Source organism: Oncorhynchus tshawytscha, linkage group LG03 (genome assembly GCF_018296145.1).
Source record: "Oncorhynchus tshawytscha isolate Ot180627B linkage group LG03, Otsh_v2.0, whole genome shotgun sequence".
NCBI classification, from domain to species: Eukaryota; Metazoa; Chordata; class Actinopteri; order Salmoniformes; family Salmonidae; genus Oncorhynchus; species Oncorhynchus tshawytscha.
This window is the reverse complement of record NC_056431.1, coordinates 44,728,662-44,751,395: the sequence shown is the minus strand read 5'-3', so window position 1 is coordinate 44,751,395 and position 22,734 is coordinate 44,728,662. Positions and strand designations below refer to the sequence as shown.

At 37.6% G+C, this 22,734-nt stretch overlaps 2 protein-coding genes across 5 annotated transcripts; both read right to left on the bottom strand.

Moving 5' to 3' along the window:
• Positions 1 to 158: 158 nt before the first annotated feature.
• Positions 159 to 22,009, bottom strand: hoxd3a (homeobox D3a). 4 transcript variants are annotated; one of them, XM_024405551.2, is made up of 4 exons: positions 21,741 to 22,009; positions 4,707 to 4,769; positions 1,893 to 2,436; positions 159 to 1,674 (listed from the first exon to the last, which is right to left on the bottom strand). In XM_024405551.2, exons 3-4 carry the CDS (start codon positions 2,344 to 2,346, stop codon positions 935 to 937), a joined length of 1,194 nt encoding a protein of 397 aa, XP_024261319.2. In that variant the 5' UTR covers positions 2,347 to 2,436; positions 4,707 to 4,769; positions 21,741 to 22,009; the 3' UTR covers positions 159 to 934. The 4 variants fall into 4 exon arrangements, with proteins under 4 accessions (XP_024261319.2, XP_024261312.2, XP_024261298.2 ...); XM_024405544.2 differs by lacking the exon at positions 21,741 to 22,009 and adding an exon at positions 9,082 to 9,337; XM_024405530.2 differs by lacking the exon at positions 21,741 to 22,009 and adding an exon at positions 9,086 to 9,337.
• On the bottom strand, positions 10,650 to 13,763 carry hoxd4a (homeobox D4a). Its single transcript, XM_024405558.2, has 2 exons — positions 13,177 to 13,763; positions 10,650 to 12,751 (listed from the first exon to the last, which is right to left on the bottom strand). The coding sequence occupies exons 1-2, from the start codon at positions 13,643 to 13,645 to the stop codon at positions 12,450 to 12,452; spliced, it is 771 nt and encodes a 256-aa protein (XP_024261326.1). The 5' UTR covers positions 13,646 to 13,763; the 3' UTR covers positions 10,650 to 12,449.
• Positions 22,010 to 22,734: the final 725 nt, after the last annotated feature.

The window sequence follows — 22,734 nt, the reverse complement described above, 5'->3', positions numbered from 1 at the left end:
ATTGTGTAAATTTAAGCACTTTATTTACAAAATGTTAAACACAATAAAATAGAACATTTTCATATCATTAGCGTTTCATAAATGTATGCATGGACAGTCCAACTGATGAAATAACAATGACGTGATATGAAAATTGGCAATGACGACAAATGACATGCTGGTGTGTTACATTTTTATAATATTCGGTATTTCAAAAGGCTACATATAACTTTGTTTTTCATAGAGGCATTGACACAAGATAAATCATGAAAAATGCCCCAATACTCCAAGATTTACACTTAGGGGGTTTCTACTACAACAACATAAAACCACCAGCCATTGAAACCATGTCTTAAAACTAGCATTCACCAAAAACCTGTGTACCTATTGAAGGGCTATGATGTCAAAGTCTGTCGAACTATGTTGCATAAATTCTAGATGTCCATATAAATAGGCATATATGTAAATGATAAATAATGTGTGATACAAAAAATCGTTAAATAATACATATAGGAAAGGAGATAAATGCAATACAATCTTGGAAAAATAAATAAGACGCTTCAAATTTAGAAAATTTGAAATTAACAAACAGACACCTTAGAGGTTTTTTTTCTATAAAATCCATCCCTATAAAGATGGGTGACTACTGTCAGATCTACAGGACTTACCTTCAAGTAATGTTATGACATTTTCAGTCCCCATACTGCGCATTGCACTTCAGAAAACGAACAACTGACAAACAAACGGTCTCCCCTACGCATCCTCAACAGTCAAGAAAAATGTACCACAGCTATTCTTAGAAAATAATTACACAATAGCATTAATAGTAATATCAATAATAATACTGGGTAATACACATGACTCACTTGTAGTGTAATCATATAAATTACTTTAGACTAGTGAGGTAATAAAAGAGCGTAACATAATTTGGGCACACAGATGGAATCCTCACAAATTACAAATGCGTTAGTTTAGGCGCTTCCTGAATCCTTCCCTGAGACGCATGGTGAGAGGTGAGGTCTGTGTATGTGGGATGGGGGTCACAGGGTCCATGGTGGTGGTTGCCTGGAATCTGAGCGGCACAGCTGTAGTCCACGCTGGCGGATGAGGGATGAGGGAGATGGCCGAGGTTGAACATGGGGCCCGAGGCTGGCATGGAATCAACGAAATTTCCCCCAACGTACACCGGACTGCCTTGCAAATTAGCGTTGGCAAAGCCACCATTGCCTTGCATGCTGTGGTGTTCGTATTCGGACCCCGGATACCTTTTTTGTTGCGGTATGCAACCACCTAATGGTGCCGTGTACGCAGCCAAGCCGTACATGTTTTGCTGGGGTTTGGCGAATGACGGGGGCGAGGGCGCATCATAGCTGAGGCTGTTTACATTTACAGAATATCCAATGTGATTTGGGCCACTTAATGGTGGGCTTCTGTCCGGGGAGTGTCCGATGGGAGAGTGCATTATCCCCTTAGCCTTCTGATCCTTTTTGTATTTCATCCTTCTGTTTTGAAACCAGATCTTTATTTGGCGCTCAGTGAGATTCAATAAATTAGCCATCTCCACTCTTCGGGGACGACACAGGTACCGGTTGAAATGGAACTCCTTCTCAAGTTCTACAAGTTGTGCACTGGTGTAGGCAGTTCGGACCCGTTTGGAGGCTGGACCAGGTGGACTTTTTTCATCGCAGGACTCACCTGAAAATACATAGTAAACACCATAAGTCTCTATGTATTATGAATGATTTCACATTGGCCTACGCAGTTGCCTAAAATGACCCTTGCGCACAGTAGAATAATCGCCCTTTTACGCACGCATTACGCACCACCATGTCCAGACGAATCATGCTGAAACACACACGCACGCGCACACACACACACACACACACACACACACACACACACAAACACTGTACCTTCTGCAGTTGTACAATTGTTGCTGCTGTTGCTTTTCTGTTTGGCGTTCGATCGCGTCTCCTTCATCCATGGGAAAATTTGCTTGTTAATGACTGGGGTGGCAGTATTCGAAGCATTGTTTGGGGGAGATTTCTTCTTCTGAGATGAAGTGTTGCTGGAGTTAGGGGAAGATGCCGACAATGGAGGTGCCTGCGGCTGTTCACCAATACTCGACTGTTGGGTGTTTCCTTGGCTGCTACTTGGTCGCATGCAGTTGCCATTCATGTCATTGTCTTTATGAGTTGGTGGCCGTACAGTTGTGGTTTGTATTGGACAAACTGGACCCTGATAATCACTCTCAAGGTTAGAAGTGGGGTAGGGCTGGTGAGATGGGCCATACATATATGAGTCGGATTTGGGGTAAGAGTAGCTTCCAAAAAGTCCAGAATTATCGTAGTATGTAGCTTTCTGCATTGTGAAGATTCAAACCAAGGCCCTATCCAATGGCATGGGTGTTCTTGTATCACGTGATTGGAGTTTCCCACCGCCTCTGTATTCCTTGACCTACGAAGAGAAGAGTTGTTAGGCTCATAATGCAGGCAATATGAATTGAACGTGTACTAAACCATGATTGAGCATACACTGTACTCTGGATTGAAAAATAACCTTCCATCAATAAACCGAACATTTAGTCATTTTCTTAAGATTCCTGATGTCTGGTGTTGGTTTCAGTATAAGTCCAGGCCATATTACAAACAAATACAATCATATTTGATCACGTGATCTATTATGAAAATAAAAACAAAAAAAATGCTGTTTTGTAATAGTTATAACTTCACTTTCCAAACGATGCTTTCTTTAACTATCAAATCATCAATAGGCCTTCTTAACTTTCTTAACCTTCTTAACCTCTCCCCTTTGAACCAATTGGCATGTTTGGCACAAAAGAGTTACCGTTTAACTTTTGCCAAAAGATCAAAAGATCTTCTTGAATTACTTACGAAAATAAGCTGAATCAGCATTTGGTTACCCACACAATATTCCTTTCAGTAGCCTAACTAATCACAAACCACCATCAGCTCTTACTTTCCTATTTAACACGTCAACATGTAATACGACTTCTCTCGTTTGATTTGGAAATCTGATTTATAAACGAAATCTCGTTCATATGTTTTGTTTATTTGTTGTTAACTTATTAAGTCCATCTCGCGCTCCTGTAAGTTTTTTTTTTTAATATTTTGAATGCTACTTCCATAACCTTATTCAAAAAGCAATTATTAAACCATGAAATTATTTTAGAAAATATTATCACAATGCACGTGTGCTAAGGGGGGTTATGATGCTAAAAGAAGTGCCATCCCCTCTCCCTGTTTCTCACCAAAAAATATTGGGGTGGTCGGAATGGGTGGGATCCCTATATGCTAATTATGTGCATATAAGACAAATGCATCGGTGTCAAAACTTTGCTCTTGAATTCTGGCACCCTCATGTAGCCTGTAATCAGTAAGCCTATATTTAGACTGTAGCTACCAATCTACCCGAGCCTAGACTACATATAAAAACGATATTTTTTTCACCCAACATATCTCACTGCTTTTGGAAACGATTTCACATTCAATTCTTGACATAAGTAACACACTGAATGACCAAGGCATGCATGGAGACAAACTAATAGCCTACAGTAGTTGAATCAGTCTTCCCTGAATGTCCGCGCGTGCATATGAATGCACCTGTCATTGTGGACCGCAGCAAAATTTATGACTGCAAATGTTATGGTCGTAAACGCCTTAGAGAGGAATGAAAAGAAAATCACTCCTCAAGACTTGCTACCCTCAGAAGTGTAAAACTAAGCGTAGGAGGAAGGCAAGCTAAAAAAATGCCATACTCTGCAAGTTCTGCAGCAATAATAGAGAGGCCGTTTATATAAATCGAGCCTCAACAATCATTCTGCATTGCCGCTACTACGCTCTCGCAAACGCACGTTTGAAACCGCAGAAATGGAATCGTTTTGTTTGTAGAGAGGACCATCGTCACTGACGCAAAAGTGGACATATTCCTGTTTGAAATTCGTATTGAGGTGATGGGATGACTGGTGAATTATGTTTTGATTTTAAATGCTACTTCTGAATGTCCCACTGGGCAAAAACTGGTTGAATCAACGTTGTTTCCACGCCATTTCAACAGCAAAATGATATGTGATGACGTTGACTCAACTTGGAAAACTTATTGGAATTGCAAAAAGCATAAGGGAATTTCGTATTTTTCCAAAAACCCTACTTTTAACCTAAATCCTATGATATTGAGACATTTTTTTTGTTGATTTCACATTGAATTTACGTTAGTTGACAACTCAACCAAATGTAAATCCAAACTAAACGTTGAAATGACATCTGTGCCCAGTGGGGTATGTATATTTCATAACCAACTAGTGTATGGATATGTTCCCTATGCTCTGTTTAAACAAAGAAATGATGTTCTGTTGCAACTTGCATCTGGCCTTACTCTGCATTCTTGCATGTCAAGATGATGAACATTCTTCAATGTTTAAAGGATAAAGTGCATGTTTTAAACGAGCCTCTGGTAGACTTGGCTATATTGGCCTACAAGGGAAACTGAACATGCTAATCTGGAGAATTGAATTAAACAGTGGAATTTATAATCTAGATCATCTGTTTATCTTTACATTTTACTTAACTTTACCTTTTGAACACTGTTTTTGAGAGTATAAAAATGCATGCATAGGACTATATAGGCCTATGCATGACACATACAGGCTTGTTTTCTATATGTGATGTGAATATGTAACGGAAGTTCATTAAATAAATGATGCTCACCGTATTTTATGCAGATATGTGTCGTATTTTTCTTCACGTGCTCATCATTACATCCACCTCGACCTGAAAGCGAAAACAATACATGGAGTTTCACAAAACTGTTTGAGCACCACCATTTCCTCATTTTATTGGAAGGACATTGGATTACTGTAGGGTAATCATTTCATATAACAAACTGCACCATTTCTATTGCTTAGATGTTCTGTTGAAATGCCATCGTAGGCCTACTGGTTTTATTTTTTTTTACAGTGAGAATTTGATATAGCACCATAATGAACTTCTATGAACAAGTATCTATTCTAATCATCATAAGAGCATACGCGAGAAGAAATGGGACAATTCAGCAACCACAAATTCCAACACAATATTCTTTATTTTAAGGCATTTTAAAACCGAAAATGTAGTTCAGTGATGGAGAAGAAAATCTTACACTGAAGATTCTAAACAAAGAAAGAGCTGGCCAAAATATTTAGCAGTCATAAGCCTTTTGGCTGACCTTTGGCTTGTTCAGCAATAACTCATAGATTAATGAACAACGAGCGGAAGGCGTTCAAGAAAGTCACAATGAAATCCTAACCACAGTACTTTTCACCCGTTTTTTAAAAGCTGAAACACTGCCTGACGATGGGACACATGGCCAGATTTGAGGAGATAATTATCAGAAATAAGAAACTAGTCTGTAGGCTACTTGATGTAAGTTTTAACTATGCTTTACTTAGCTATCTGTAAACTAATACAACATGATTGAGAATAGTGTCTCTCGGCAAATAGCAAATGTTATCATTGACATATAGCCTAGCGTGTTTTAGAAATGTGCAGAACTCCGAAATGATGTTGAAGTCGAAGTCGATATGTTTTGAGTGGATTTGAAAGTGTAGTGTTACCACATGTTGTTACTACTCTGGCCAGACATGACTTGTCTTTTCAGACAACAATGTTTCTCGCCTACGCATTGCTACGGTAAGTTTGGTATATACAATGTCTGCTTGTATTTCATCGTTTTCTTTGTGTCCATTGTGCGCTTTGGATATAAAGTTGACTTCAAAGATGGTTTATTTTGAACGTTTACTTTAGTAGTCAAAAATAACCAATAATATCCATTTGTGCATCCCTGGGCTGGGAAGCAAGATATGATATAATTAACTAATTGTTCATACTTAAACATGTGTATAAAGCAAAAGGCCTATAGCTTTTATAAGCTTGTTAATTTGGCTACATTTAAGACGAATTTGAGTGTAAATCCTCCGAATTATTGGATGTGTTGTTTTTGTTATTGTCATTTGATTCTTATCGCTAGTTTGGCAGCTCTTTATAGCTTCCAGGCATATTTCCATTAATATGTGTTGCCACTAGACGCACATTCTAAACTAAGAATACTTTGCAAATATTTACTTGGAATACAATTGGTTTAAATTCAGTATTTGTCAGCCAGTCATATTTCGTTATCAAAGCGCAGTATAGTCAGACAATAGTGAATTAAATATCATTCATAATGACTTGAACATATATTACAGTCAATAACATAAAAGGACAAGTCAACCTGAGCAGTATTCAAACAATAGCCTATTGTTTAGATCTGTTCTTAAATCATATTTGATTCTCAAAGGCCTATAAAAAAAACATTTGCGATTCAGAATGATCCAATAACTTCACGAAGGAATCATGTAAGCCTAAGTAAAAATGAGTGCAGAACGTCAACTTAAAGTGTTTCATATAGCCTGTTATTTAAATAAAAAATACGTCTATATCTATTTATATATTTCTTATTTACAAATGGAGAAATCCTGAAAGTAGTTCTCTAACACAAATTAAAACAATTGAATCCATTCAAAATATTATAACATTTGCAGGTTAACAAAGCCATATAGCTGAAACCACATAAATCATGTCTAACATCACTGTGACGATAAGACAACAAATTAATGTGATTTACGATCTAACAACCTAGGAGTCCGAATGAAAAGTTCCTCTGCTTCTTTTCCCTTTTCTTTTGGTCAGTTTTCATCAAACTGCAAAATCAGCTGAAAACCAATTGTCAAAATACGTCTGTCCAAACTAACCTTTCAAAGTGGTTGCTCAAAATTGTGAACCTGCCTTAAAATCGTATCTAAGGTCCATAAGACTTAAGCTATAAGCGTAGTTACCGACAAGAGCGACATTAATAAAGATCAACTCCTTTGAATGGAATAAATCATATTTATTCTCTAGCATTGTGTAAAGCTATGGTTAAAGGTTGTAATTTTGCCATAGAATTGCTTACCTGTAAATCAATTTATCATATACTCGTGTTTCTTAGTCTCAATTCCTTTCCTTGCAGTCTCTAGAATATATCCTTCACCCTTTGTCTGTAGACAATACTGTCCTAAACCTGATCTTGCGGTTTTTCAGACATTTCCATATACCAATGCAGACAGTATTCCCGATAGAATGGAAAGACTCACGCTCAACTACCAATAAAAAACCAAGGCATCCTTATTCCACCCAAAAAAATCTGGCAATCATCTCCCATTGAAAAATACAGGTTTTCAGACACAGTCACCGAAATGAAACTATCATTACGATTGTTGGTGTTTCAGGAAACCTTTATGATGACAAATAAAGGCACGGCCTTAAAATACAAGCATATTTGTTCACGTGATCGGGATGTTCTGATTGAGGCTGCTTCTGCAAGCAAGCCTTGACTCCCAAATCCTTTTTTAAATGATGGCGTTTACATTTCTTTATCTGACCTGTGTCCATAGTGAAAATGCTCAACTTGCGATCAACTTGGATTTCATTCTGGTGAAGATCTTCTTTCCATTTTATAAATATAATTAGATATTTTATTCGGTCTGGTCACTGGGCATACTATGCCAATTTAATGACACGGGTGGCTATTTAGTCATCTTTAAGAGATAATACATACATACAAAGTGCATTTCATGTTTACCTGATTATATAGCCCTTATACGGTATTTTGGTAATATTTGATTTCTCATAAAACTGCTGTTGAAAGAGAAATGAATTAATAAAAATACAACCTTGATTAGAATGTAGTTTTGAGAATTCTGTACAAATGTAGGGTTCTGAACATAATTTCTGATACAGGATTGTACATTTGGACGTGTATTTAGATGCATTATTGGTACTTGAAACTGCTATCACCATTGTTATCACCATTGTTTTAAAAAACAAAACGGTTTTTTTTACCTCTACAATATGAGATGTGAGATGTGCATTTTAGAATGTTATGAAATCTATTGACCAATATTAATGCATGAGAAAAGGCCGGTGGGATTGTATACAAATAAACCAATTTGGAAACCCTCGTCTCTTCTGTGCTATTTCTCATGGTGTTCGGCCGTACGATAACCTGCTTTTGAGCCTGAACACATTCAAGGAAAGTCACATTTTCTGTTTCAGTCACTGTTTTCGATGTAAATAACAAAACGCCTTCAAATGACAATTCGTGAGTTCAAAAATCAACTGGAAGATGGAGATTTAACGCCATAAAAGACAGCGGGGAAGCTGGCCGAGAGGTAGGCCTATCTCGTACTGAGGAAAGGACGCAGGACTACTAGCGTCGCAGCATATGTTCATGGGGTAATAAAAGTGAAAGATTTACAGTGTTCGCCCGGCCCCCAACAGCCTCGCACCCTTTCAGGAATGACTGAGAATGATTTACAACGAGGCAGATAACTGTCAACCTGCTCAAACACTACTTTTACTACTCTCAGAAATACATTTCAAATTATGCCCCATCAACAATATAAACAATGTTAGCAAAGGGGAGTCATCCGAGTTCATTCCAAAGAGATATATTCTTACAACGTTTCAGATTGTTTTTTTTGTTTTTTCTCCATTATGCAGGTAGCTGGCGTGTTATCCAAAGAATAGTCTAATATACGCTTTTGTATTATGACATATTGCACTTGTACCACTTTGAAATGTTTTTCATCTTAACACACTGTTTACATTTTGTAACAGGCAATTTGGTGTAAACCAATAACTGAGTTGCTCTCTTTGGTGATATTATAAATCACAGAGGCCCGAGCATACAGCCCTCAAGAACGAACTAGAACTGCCCAACAGTTCTGCATTCATTCTGCCCACACATTCATAATCACAACCATTTCACACAGTAAAGGTGGCTGAAAATATTTACTTACTCACTTGCTAAGAAACATAACACGGATCTTAGTTGTAAAATATTACCACTTTATAATATCGACATTGTCCTCTTGGTCTATTGTTTTTCATAAAAACCACAGCACTGAAGAACCCATAACAAGTTCAGCCTGTCCAAGGCGCACTCATCAAAGGGCGCTATTTATCAAATATCTGACAGATATGGTCATTTACCATCTTACTCAAAAAAATAATTTAAAATATTTACCTACCAAGCTTCCATTGGTTGAGATGCTGTGCTAAAGTGCTGGCTACAGTTGCGTTGGGTATCGGAGCGTTTGGATATTATTTTCTTGGGATCTCTTCAGTTTTCAAGTCTGATAGAATCCTCGCGATTAATGACGACGCCGTGTTTCTAGGGGACGTGCTGCATTAATTATTTAGACAATCACGTGGTCAGAAAAGGAGAGAGGAGCGGTATAGACTCCGAATTATATCTTTGAATGCAGACAGCACAGTTTAATATATCTTAAAGGGCTGTCTCGCTTGGCGAAGACAGTTTCTGCGAACAGCAGGAAATCAAATATGGCCGTTTGAAAGCCATTGTGAGCGCGGCAATGGTGTATACCATATTCGGTGCAGTGTCATTGAAAATGGCACTGCTTATGGCTCTCATTTATTGTATTCAGACATGTAGGTCAATGCACACTGCACATTGTCGGGCAAGTACTGAAATATGATTGCTTTTCTCAAACTCTGTGTTACATAAAAGGCATTTTATGATTATTCCCATGGTCATTTCAGTGAACAAGAGAGACAATTTACATGTTTACATGCCTCATAGGTCCACTGTGGAAAAGAAACATGAAAATATAACATTCAGCAATCCATTGGGATAGTCTTGAAAACACACGTACAACAACATGGGTTGCATGTAGAACTCTTGTTTAGCCTATGTTTAGGCTACATAAGGATTTTCTTGGTCCAAGTGAAGTTGGTGCAGTTTTCTTTCTTTTGCAATGACATCATCATGCTTGCACACTGAAATATATATAGTGGCAAACTGAAGATGAATAAGTGTAAGTGACACAAGGCTTCCCCAGCTAAACTTATAAAGGATTGCGCGCAAACGTGAGGACACATGCACACCCGTGCACGCACGCACGCACGCGCGCAAACACACAAAGAGAAACAGATAAGCACTCAAATGAAACAAGTTTTAATCCAAGCATGAACATTTTATTTGATCACAAACATAATCCCACTGATCCTGCATTCATAAAACTTATGGCACTGAATCTAACATTGATGTGGGTTAGGGGACATTCATGATTCTTGCTATAAAATGTAACTTACCGGCCAATGAAACACGTTATGTTAGTCAACTATGTCATCATTTTTTCAAACAAGCACAATTAAGTAAAACGTTGTCTGCGAGATGTGTGGTCGAACCCAACCCATAGGCTAAATCCTAATTTGAGGTATCGACTCGTAACCTTTGAGTAAATCATGGGTTGATGTCAATGAGAGAGAGACATGCATAAAGTTCGAGTTATGTGGGTGTATCGCAAGTAAGGCCCTATTCCATGTTCTTGTATGCTTTGCTATGGAACCCAAATGTTACAGAATGCCTCATTTTACGCATTATGGAAATATTTTGGCGGTATCTGATATTTCACGATCACGAAAGCCACCAAAGACCGTGTGTGTGTGTGCGCGCGTGCTCGTGCGCGCGCACACATTGATTATCTATTTTATCTGCTCAATGGCCCAGCATGAACCTCTGAATACTTGATAAAGAAATCTATTGACAAACGTGAGTGCTCTGTGCCACCATAATGCATCAAGTAACAGTCTTTATTTTTCCATGAAAGTTGTGCACGACACCTGTGAATGTACAGAGTGAAAAGCAGGTACAAAAATAAAGTCAGACAGGATTGCACATTAACATGGTGAGACATGAATACACAATCAGTACCGTTTGAGGTGCATCTGGCAGAATACATATAGGCTTTAAAAAGTTAGCCTGCATGTTTAACCGAGTTACATAAGCGTCCAATATTCTATAGCAAACCAATACTAAGGTAGAATAGAAAAAGTATCTAAATGAAACTCAATGTGAATAGCGCCTGTAAGAGAAACAAGGCTGTATTGGTCGGACGGGTCAAGGGTTTAGAGGTCACTCCTCGCGGCTGAAATGTGTCTAAGGCGATAGAAACAGTGTCCTCTGGATGAACCTGCCTTTGGAGCTTTTTGTCGAACTTCAGTTGAAATAGCTTTTCAACTTCTCATCATGAAGACTCTTCAGAGGGAAGACATCTTCGCAACACAAGAGGTTATGATTATTTTTGTCACGAGGACGATGATTGGAGTAATACAGGAATATCTGTCTTGAAACATGACATGAATGCATGTGTGGCTTGGTTTGGTATAAATGAATGCCATAGTTAGATTTTAACGCCAGCTAAGAGCATGAATTAAACGATTTTACAATGCATAACAAAAGAGACAATTCTAATAATCCACAACAGTTTTGAACATATCTCATTAAATAAACGTTTGTTTCTCAAACACGTTCAGAACAGTTGTGGGTTTTAGGAAATGTACAGATATTTAATTAAATAAATAATCATAATGAAATTTAAACACTATATTACAAAATTTGAATAATAAAAATGGGGGAAACATATGACACCTATTTTTAGTCCTCAACGTCCTTCACATTTAATATAGAGTTTTAATAGTGTTCTGTTTGATATGGATCAAAATAAAAATAGCGAAGTATCTTACAAAATATAAATTCGATGCAAAGGACAAGGGAACTCATGAAAGAGTTTCAGATGCCATATGTGAGACCCTCTTTAAATGTACACTGTTTACAAAGATGTCAAGAGAGATTTATAACCGAATAAGGGCACTGGGAAAGGTCTGCACACAGGAATGTCTTGTTTCTCAATAGAATTTAACGCCATTTTAAAAACTTTATTGTATAAAAGATCAGAAAACGTAAACAGAAAAATTCAACCAGTTAGCACCCATAAATACGAGTTCACTACTTTAAAAAAAACTAGGCTATATAAAAGTAACAAATATTGTCACAAATGTATGGAACAACTGATGCTTTGTGTGCAATGGCCATTTTATTTTTTTTGCAATATATGAATCAAATATGGTTCTTTTTAGAAGCTTGATTTCATCACAAGACAATTTCCTATTAACGTGTACAAAAGTTTCACATAATTGTACGTTTTTTCCCCCTTTTAAATAAAGATATAAATGTTCAGGCAGTACTCTGACTTGTGTGGTGGAAAGAGAACCATAGCAAGCAAGAAGAGTAGGCCTGCCAATATGAAAACCTCTTTAACAGGCTTTCGTCCGAAAGCGAAAGTTCTCGTTCGATCTACTGCTACCTCTTTGAAGCATGTGAAGCATGTAGTGACGCACTCGTATCTTCTGAGCACCTATCAGTTACAATGTTGGAAGTTGACTCAATTCAGCGAGCCAACACACATCGAGGGTCCTTCTGAATGTAACTGCCTATGACGAAAATGCCATGTTTGAGATCATGCAAAGTCAAATGGGAAATAGTTTTTATAGGCCTACAGTTCATGTAAGATTCAAAATTTCCCACAATATTCATAAAGTTGTGATATCAGTCTGGTTATCCTTCTGAATACTTTGTAAATGTTGGCTGGAAGCCGATGCAGATCTTCCCTTTGTGTTCGGTAGTTTGTGGTCTTTTTTCCATTTCATTCTTCTGTTTTGAAACCAGATTTTGATCTGACGCTCGGAGAGAACGAGTGTATGGGCAATCTCTATGCGACGCCGCCTGGTCAGATACCTGTTAAAATGAAACTCCTTTTCCAGTTCCAAAACCTGCTGTCTTGTATAAGCTGTCCGAGACCGTTTCGGTTCAGGTCCTGTGTAGTCCGGGTTTACTGTGAGAAACAAAACACCAATGTGAGCCAATTAGGTCCCAGTTAACAAAATAACAGCCCTTCACGGGACGCTCCAAACTTCTAGCTAAAAACAAAACAATGAAAAACTTGATCCAGAAATGAAATTGGACGAAACTATGACCAAACTTTCATTCAATTTGTTCTATTTTCACCCTCTTCATCTGAAATATTGTCGACACACAATAAAATAAAACATAGTCATAAGGCAAGTGGACATTTCAAGAGCTCTAAGACGGCCACATAGACAGCGGCCTATTTCCTTAGCAATAAACATTTATGACTGGAGTAATTGACGGCCCCTTCAAAGAAACTCATAAATATTTCACGCAATAATTTTCATGTGGCTAAATTCCTGGACCTCAGCTTGTCCCAACGAGACGTGGGGAGGAGAGAGTCAATCTTACCCGTAGTAACGTGGTGTTTCTTCATCCAGGGGTAAACTACTGTAGGCTGCTTGGCTTGTATCCCATGTTGGTTCTTTGTGTTTTGTTGCTGTCCACAAGTCCGGGGGCCAGTCACTTGGACCGGGGGACACGGCTCGGTCTGTGCAGTGAAAGGGCTAGTGTGGCTGGCTCGCTCATGCACATGACCCCGCGGCTGCACTGTAGAACCCTGCACAGTGGTACAACTGAAGGGTTGCTCAGTGTAGTTTGACCGTGGATAGATTCCTGGATGCTGGAAACCTGGGTCCTGCGCTGGACCGTAGTAGTCTGTCCCCTGGTCAGGTATATAGCTATTTTGCGAATATTCCTCACAAGGAGGAAATTTTGGGTCCACATACTTAGAGTCCACCATAAACGAACTCATGGTCATTAATTTCTGAAGGTAGAAAATACAAATTTTTCTCGAGTTGTCTTTTTTTCCACCCTCCATAAAGCCCTCCTACTTGCTGTCAACTGAATAAAGTTAGGGAACCATGTGACCAGATTGGCCAATGGAGGTAAAGCTAGTTCATTAACGGGTATACACTGCACACCTACAGCAGCAATTTTCACGGACTTAAAAAAAAAACACCGAAATTATTTTGAATGAAAACAAATATTTAACCAGTTCCAATGCAGGATTGGCAATGTACTCGCTATACTGAAAAATAAAATGTAAAATTTGATGTACCTAATGTCAACAGTTTAATATCAATTGTGGTCATCCCTAACAGTCAATGGATAATAATCTGAATAGATTAAATACAAAGTTTGGGTATAGATGGACATTTAGATGGTTTTGTGTAATAATATGGTTAATATGCTTATTGTTCTACAATACTAAATCAAACTAAGGCCAGTGAGTCTGACAGATAAACAAACAAAAGATACAAAACGTCCCCCTGGCACAAAAAGAGGGGAATAAAGCCTGGGGACAATTGATGGGGACTGTCTTTGTCAAGAAGGGGTCATCCAAAAGTTACAAGAATCTCATCATTTCATCTACCCTATCCCTTTCAAAACTATTCAAAGAGCCTCGTGGCAACCAACCAATGCCAAACAGTCAATAATTCAATGATTGAAATGTTAAAACGTATGAAACCGTAAGAAAAAAATGCATTACTTTGATGCCATGTTAAAATCTGTTTAGATTTCAGTCTCCTATAACTTTTGTTATGGCAAGTTACTTTTTGTTCACTATCAAAACGAAAAGGACTGTTTGGCTGTAATGATACGTGAACAGGCCAAAAAGTGACTCGTGTAAAAAGGCTTCTCCAGAGCATGACTAGGACGATGTCTTTATATCAACGTAAATCACCAAATGAAATGACAAGTGACACTGAAAGAGCATATAACTCGAACATTTACTTTCACTATTAGAACAGATTCTACTCAATAGAATATATATATAATTATAATTTTAAACAACCATTACACACAATAGCTGGTACAATCCAGCAATCAAACGATGTGCACTCCATCATACAATGTTATAAATAGTTATGATTAGAAATTCTATAAAAGCAGTAAAGTAAATCGAAGTTTTTGCATCGACCATATACTCCCCTAGAATCGAATCTGTGACTGTTGTTTTATCACACAAATTCGGTTCTACAGGGTATATATAGACGACGGAATACAGGGGTCCCATCATTTCTCTCAATTCAAGAGTCCAGCCTTTAGATTCCGTTCTCAAAAAGACAAATAAAAAACCTATTCATACTCAATACACTCTTATACCGTCGACAATTGTAAACAATGGATGTGTATCAAAATATGTTTCGATAACTTCCATCAAATCATAGCCCCTGATTAATCAGATCCTAAGTAGTTCATCAGTAAAATTAGCAATTCTGTTCCAGCTTCGAAATGCATTAAAAAAAAAATGTCAACCGGTTAGGCCTATTGGTTAGAGGTATAGGCAAACAACATAGGTCATTCACTATTAATTGGTATAGACTACCGATACTCACTTTGGAAGGATTCCATTTAAAAAAAACAAGATAACCAGCCTACGCTCTACCCACAATCCGAGGCTTGAATATCGAATGGACCCATAAGAAAAAAGGCTAAAGGCCACGAGGTCAAACTAAATGATTTGCAAACGTATAAAAAAGTTCAATTATTTTTACTTTAGCGATAGCTCAAAAAGTACAAAAGTTCACGATTCCCAAACGACCCTTCAGTTGACTACCTCCGTTGGTCTAAAGTCTAGGGAATATGCCACTGTGCTATTGTCCTATAATAACATACCTTTTTGAATTAAATGTATATTTAATTTAAATAAAATGGTTCGTTTTAAAACACTTGATTGGCCAAGTGCTTTCTAAATTTGACTGAGTATTCACACAGGCCTTATGGTAAGATGCCCGAAGATGTGTCCTTAAATTATTTTCTCAAAATTATAGGCCAGGCCGACTTCATGTTTTGTTACTGGACAGTTTCAGTAGTCTATTTTCAATAGTCTAATTCAAGTAGTTTAAGAACGAAGGTTATAGGCCGAACGTTTCACAACACTTCTACAACGTTTTCAAAAACTAAAATTGACCACATTAGAAGCCTTTATTTAACCTTGAGATAGTCGAAAGGTTTTCGTCCCATTTTCAAATGATCTTATTGGAAAATATTAATCACACTCTTTACACCTTTGTAATTACACGTCACAACATTTTAATATGTGTTGGACAGCTTGACCTAGGTTTCACCTTGCCCTGAGACTTGTTCAGACAACTGCTCGGTCAAAGCCGAGATAGGATACAGAGGAACAAAAGAACGATGAAGTCAGCACTTGTCTTTATCCTTCGTTTGAACCAAGAATGAACCAACTTGCTATGTTTTGTGATCTATTTAGAGTTATGTTACTATACAACTGTTAATAGGTAATTGTTCCGATTTCAAGTAGCTATGTCACTAAAGCCAGATTCTATGCCAAAACACCATCGACAACATGTATAATTTAGCCTATGGATTTAAGTTTCAAAAAACATTTGTATTTCTCCTGGAATCCTATTTGTGGGCTATTTATTATGAATAAAGAGACAATAAAGCTACTATTTTAAACATGCCATCTTACTTAGACTACTGAAATTATTTTAGAAATGCAATTCTCATTTCAATAAAAATACCATCTCAATATAATATAGCCTGTCAATTGTAGGCCTATTAAAGCGGTTGTCAGTGCATTGAACTTCGAAATACACTAATTGTCAAAGTGGCAGACAGGCTGCAGAAAAACAATTTTTAAATAAGACTCATTTACATTGCTAAAAGAGAAGAAAAAAAGAAAAACCCTAGGCCTATGCCTACTGTAGTGTAGTCCTTTATAACACAATTCTGATTCGTGCATGTTGTCCTTGCCTCATGCTGCCTCATGTAAAAGTGTTTGTATTGGATAACAAACTAAATCATCACTTCCAATGTCATCACTTCACTTGCTACATAACGTCACAATGTAGGCCTATAGAATCACCCTGATATGGGTCAATTGACGATAGTACAAGGAATTATGATTCGATAATATTCTGTACACTACTAGGGGGCGCGATAGAGCATGGCTATTTCTAAGATATTGTTGGGGTATTAAGATTCAGAAGGACTGATGTGTATTTAACTTAATTAATACAGTGTTGTAACAAGGCCTATGTCACCAAAACGTAATTTAAGGAAACGCTAATAACTGTAAACGCCATTAAGTCTGTGACAACAGGTTGATATTTTTCCCTCCGAATTCAAAGACTTCAGATCCCCACAAGCCTATTAGCCATTGTCATTAAAATATGTGCGTATTGCAGACAAATTCAAATGTTACAGGTTTTAATAAACCATCACGCAATATTAGTATATTTGAAGCAAAAACGAATATGCCTATAGGCTACAATATTAGCCATTGTCCAAAATGCATTGTTTATCTAACGACTGATTTGAACGATTATTAGTTATAACAGCCGTAAACAGCCAAGTATTGACATATTCAAACACTTCCTAATTGTTTCCCGTACATCCTGGCCAATGCAAAATACACATCCTACTGTGGTTAAAGTCCTGGATTTCGAAGCAGGCAAACAAAACTGCAGGAGACAGACATGTATACCTGATGACATCAGCATGCGCACGCAGTAGTTTTAGTAGCCTATCAAATGATAAAACAGAGCTCACCGCAAAGACCAACGTATTGCATCGAATAGGCAAACATATCCATGTTCAGACAAAACCAGAGGTTTATACTTGCTTCCACCAATTCCAAGGTCTATTCCAAGCTATCTGCACGGCCTTACTAATACACAATGAGGATTATATTTTGGCTTGTCAACTCCCAGGCCATAAAACAAAGTTTAATGGCATCACGTGCTCCCCCCACAGCCATTCATGACACCGCACTGGTGCCATAAATAACCCTCAAAGTTGCACTTATTCAATAACGCCGATTAGGGATGTATAATTATAATACATGTTATGCAATCAAAAAAAATAAGAATATATATATTTTTGTTTCACACTTGCTATTTCAAGTTCACCTTGTTGTGGAATTTTTTGTGCGTCGTTAATATGAATATGTGTTTTTAGGTCAATAGAAGACATGTCAAAAGTCTAATAAATTAATCTGTTCTATAGTTAGGTTCAAAATGATTGACACCCTTTATAAAGATGAGCAAAAATGACTGTATAAAATAAATAATACAAACACTGAGCTATATTGTATGCTCAAAAAGATGGAGAAATTAAATGATTTTATACTAATACAATTACTTAGAGAAAGATATCTTGTCCAGCAAGTAATAATATATATTTATTTTAAAGATAGGGGTCAAAAATGTTGGCACCCCTGTTTTTAATAACTTTCAATAGCCTACCTCACTTACTTTGCAAGGATAATGAACTGAGCCTTTTATTAAAATATTTTATGAATTAGAGAACACATTGGGAGGGATCTTAGAGCATTCATCCATGCAGAATCTTTCCAGATCCTTGATAACCTTCACTTCTTCAATTCAAATCACAGGTTTTCAATGGGGTTCAAGTCCGGAGACTGAGGCGGCCATTGCAAAATGTTGATTTTGGGATCAATTAACCATTTCTTTGTAGATATTGATCTGTGCTTGGGGTTATTGTCTTGCTGGAAGATACACTTCCGGCCACGTTTCAGTCTCCTGGCAGAGGTAACCAGGTTTTTGGCTAAAATATCCTGGTACTGGGTAAAGTTCATGATGCATTTGATCTTAACAAGGGCCCCAGGACCAGTGGAAGCAAAATAGCCCCATAATGTCAAAGATCCACCAACATATTTTACAGTAGGTATGGGGTTCATTTCTGCAAATGCCTCCTAATTTTGACGCCAAACTCACCACTGGTGTGTGTGTGGCCAAAGAGCTCCATTTTCATGTCATCTGACCATAGCACCGGTTCCAATCCAAGTTCCAATGCGTTTAGCATACTCCAGCCATTTACATTTGTTGGATGACATGAAAATAGAACTCTCTGGCCACTCACACCAATGATGGGTTTGGTGTTGAAATGAGAATGCACATGTAAAAAAGTACCCCATATACCTACTGTAAAATATGGTGGTGGATCTTTGATATTATGGGGCTATTTTGCTTCCACTGGTCCTGGGGCCCTTGTTAAGGTCAACCGCATCAACTTTACCCCAGTACCAGGACATTTTAGCCAAAAAACCTGGTTGCCTCTGTCAGGAGGCTGAAACGTGGATGCAAGTGTATCTTCCAGCAATACAATAAGCCCAAGCCCAAGCACACATCAAAATCCATAGATACATTGTTAATTGACACAAAATCAACATTTTGCTATGGCTGTCTCAGTCTCCGGACTTGAACCCAATTGAAAACCTGTGGTTTGAATTGAAGAGGGCAGTTCAAAAACGCAGATGAAGGTTATCAAGGATCTGGAAAGATTCTGGATGGAGGAATGGTCTAAGATCCCTCCGAATGTGTTCTCCAATATCACAAACATTTTAGAAAAAAGGCTCAGTGCCATTATCCTGGCAAGGTAAGGCATTGAAAGGTATTGAAAAAAGTCATTGCCAATAATTTTGACCCCTATCTGTTTGATAAAATTAAGTATAACCACAAAATCTCTTTCTGTGGGCAGTTGTATTAGTATAAAATAATATAATTTCCCAATTGTTTTGAACAAACAATATAGGTTCATATTTGTATAATTTATTTTATACAGTATTTTTTGCTCATCTTAGTCAAGGGTGCTAATCATTTTGGACCTGACTGTATAGGTCAACATCTACCTATATATATATTTGCTCTGCTTGACTGCTTGCCCATAAAGGCCTAACTTTAAAAAAACGGATGATGACTCTGTGATCCCTGACGTAGTCTACACACATCTGTGGGTGTTTCGCTCACCGTTTCCTTTCAGTAAAGTTTCATAAAAGATGCCCTGCTGGCTTGAGGTGATTCAGAAGCACACACGACTATTAAAACGTTCTAACCATCAAATGCATCACACGCATTGGTGTAGGCCAGTCTCATATGACTCCACCATTCTCCTTATTAACTATACCCTCTTAAAAAAAGAGTTTGGTTATACGAAAACTTCACCTACATATAGACTGATATTTCAATTCAGAAACCACTTCCTTTCAATTTCTTAGGCATACTACGCATCGCTCGGTCATATTGTGTAAGGACCAATCATATTCCAGTTCGGTGACCTATAAGGTAAACTATGCGGAAAAAGAACCAAGGGATACCTGAATGTTGGACAACAGCGCCTCTTGCTGGAACATGATAATAATTTCCCTTTTTTAGCGTGTTCAGATTTTCTCCCAATCAATATGGCACATAACCAATTTGTTGCATTTTAGCATAACCTGGATTTTAGCATAAACTTGCATGCCATTATATTTTGCTATATGTTTAAATGGTAGGCTTTGTATGCAGTTCAATCCGAGAAAAATCCATAGATGATCTAGGTTTATTATTCGTTCATCCCTTATACCGCAGATGATAGGATTAATATGCTCCCACGATGTTCAATAATTGCATAATGTATAGGCTAAACTAGACTGGCAATCCAAAAAAAATCCTTCGTATGGCTAACCACTGCAACCGCAAAATGTTTTAACCCTGCAATACAAAACACACACCAAACATAATAATCAAGGGAACTGTTCTCTCGCTGCGTTAATTTTTTAGATAAATTATATATCTATACGTTGATATACAGTGTAATATTGTATTTAATTTATGGGCGATATGATATAAGAACGAACGAAGAACGAAATGACAACGCTATATCCATATATATATATTGGGACGTGATGTGATTTCCGATCCAGAGTTAAGACTAGAAGCTAATCGAGTCATTTAAATGCTCCGCGTTTTGTCATTCGCAGGCCCCACTTTTATAGGCTGCCCTCGTTCCAGGCTTTCTCTCGTTTGCCGCATTGCAGTAAAGGCTGTAAATACTTTCGCAGCTGCCTGTCAGGCAACAGTGAAATACTGTCTTTGTTCCGTTGCCCCCCATCTCAGGCAGCTGAAAACATCTATGAAAACTGCTTCTCTGGTGGGAAAGCTCAACAACTGCATTTCTGAAAGGTTAACATTATATGTTGCATTTGTTTCCACACGTGTGTGTGTTACAACATGACAAATTCAAATGTTCTAAACATCCATATCTGAAAATACAATACAAATGGTTCCCTTGTTTAGTTCAACTATATAACAATGTGTAGGTCTATTGTTGTTATTATATGGCCTATGAAGCAATAGCTTGAGTGTAACGATATATTCACAAGTAGGCCTACACAACGTCCTTGATAGAACGTGGAACTAATATTAAGACCATATCAGGTGACTTCATACAAATTCCATCATGCAGATATCCATTACCTCGCACAACCGTAATGACATCGACTTCATGCACCAAAAGAGGACTAATGAATAGAATTCACTTAGAAAATCGAACTGTCTAAAATCATCTGGCAGCCAGCTCCTCAAAACTCAATTAGGCTGCGTGTCACTTCAGAGACATTATACAATCAATTATATATATATCAAACATACACAAAGATACACATATATAACGAAAACATATAGACGGACAGACATACAGACAGACCGACAGATACTGTTCATAGTACAAACATCGAAAGAACCCATCCCCGCAAGCACTTCAAAGTTAGTAAACATTCGTTTTAGGCTACTGAAGCTAAATATGCGTCCTTATACATTAATCAGTTTGGCTAAACTAACATGAACACGTCAACCCATTGTCACAGCAAATTACAATTCAATCATACGTAGCCTATTGGTAAAATACCGATCACAGTTTTATGCGTTCAGATACATGTTAAATGTAAACGTTCATTGGTGTTGACTCATAATTCATGCATAACAGCAGTTTTAGTTATCTTAAACATGTGTCTTTTGGCTTTAGTCTATACATGTCATCTCGACTGAGGTTCTGATTAGCCTATACTGCTAATATACCCTGGTGCAACGAGACAGGAAGTAGCATAGAGAAATTCAATAAACAACCATTCTAACATGATGTTTGTAACATTAAATGCTTACCTAATGCAGTTGGGTAATCCATGTGTTTTCTTGTGGTGACTCTGTATAAATAATACATGATGTTACAGTGAAACTATACGGATGATGAACAGCAGAGGCTCTCCTTTCGATGTTCGGTATGCACACAGGAGGAAACGCTAGCCCTGAGAAGTCAAGTAAATAACTATATAGTTATCGAGGATCTGGTAGGTTCACACTTTCATTCAGGCAATAATAAGGCAACTTTTGAGCGAGTGTAGGCTGAGCGTTTTGGTTGGGGACGGTATAGCAGCAGAATGCAGAGAAAAAACCGCTTGGGAAATCAGGAAAAGGGCCATGGAGACGTTTGCCTCTTGCACATGACCAGTGGCATCCAATGACAGGCGATAGAGGCACATAAAAAGGTCTATTACCAAGTTGTAAATTCTCCTCTCACAAAAAGAAATTTCGACTGCAGCAATTCACCCTGTTTTGCGCATAATGGCGGGGGCCATTCCCCATTTCTTCTCAGAAAGCTTTGCTTGAAAATCTCATTTGGAAAATTAACGAACAATGGCCCTGCTTCTTGAATTGAAATTGTACATGTTAGATTTTAACCGCAGAATAACCAAATTTGCTAGTTTTGAGTCAGACGATTCGTGCATACGGAATATATTATTTTTTCTAACATTATAATAACATAGATATTACCATGTTGACGAGCATAAACATCAGTTATACTAAACATGTTGAGTAAATATCTAGCCTGAATATTTCATACAGCTAATAAACTATATTCTACAATAGGTCAATGGTTGTAATAAAGTACATTTGGTCTTATATAACAGGAAACACGAGGCCAACATAGTATTTTTTAGTTCATGAGGCCAACATAGTATTTTTTTTTGTAAAAACAAGATACAAAATAATAATGAAAACCTTCATTGGCACTGGCACTATGCAATATTTTGACCACTAATCAAAGATAATCTTTTCATTAGCAACATTTCCGTTGTGGCTAAATGTATGTCTTGCG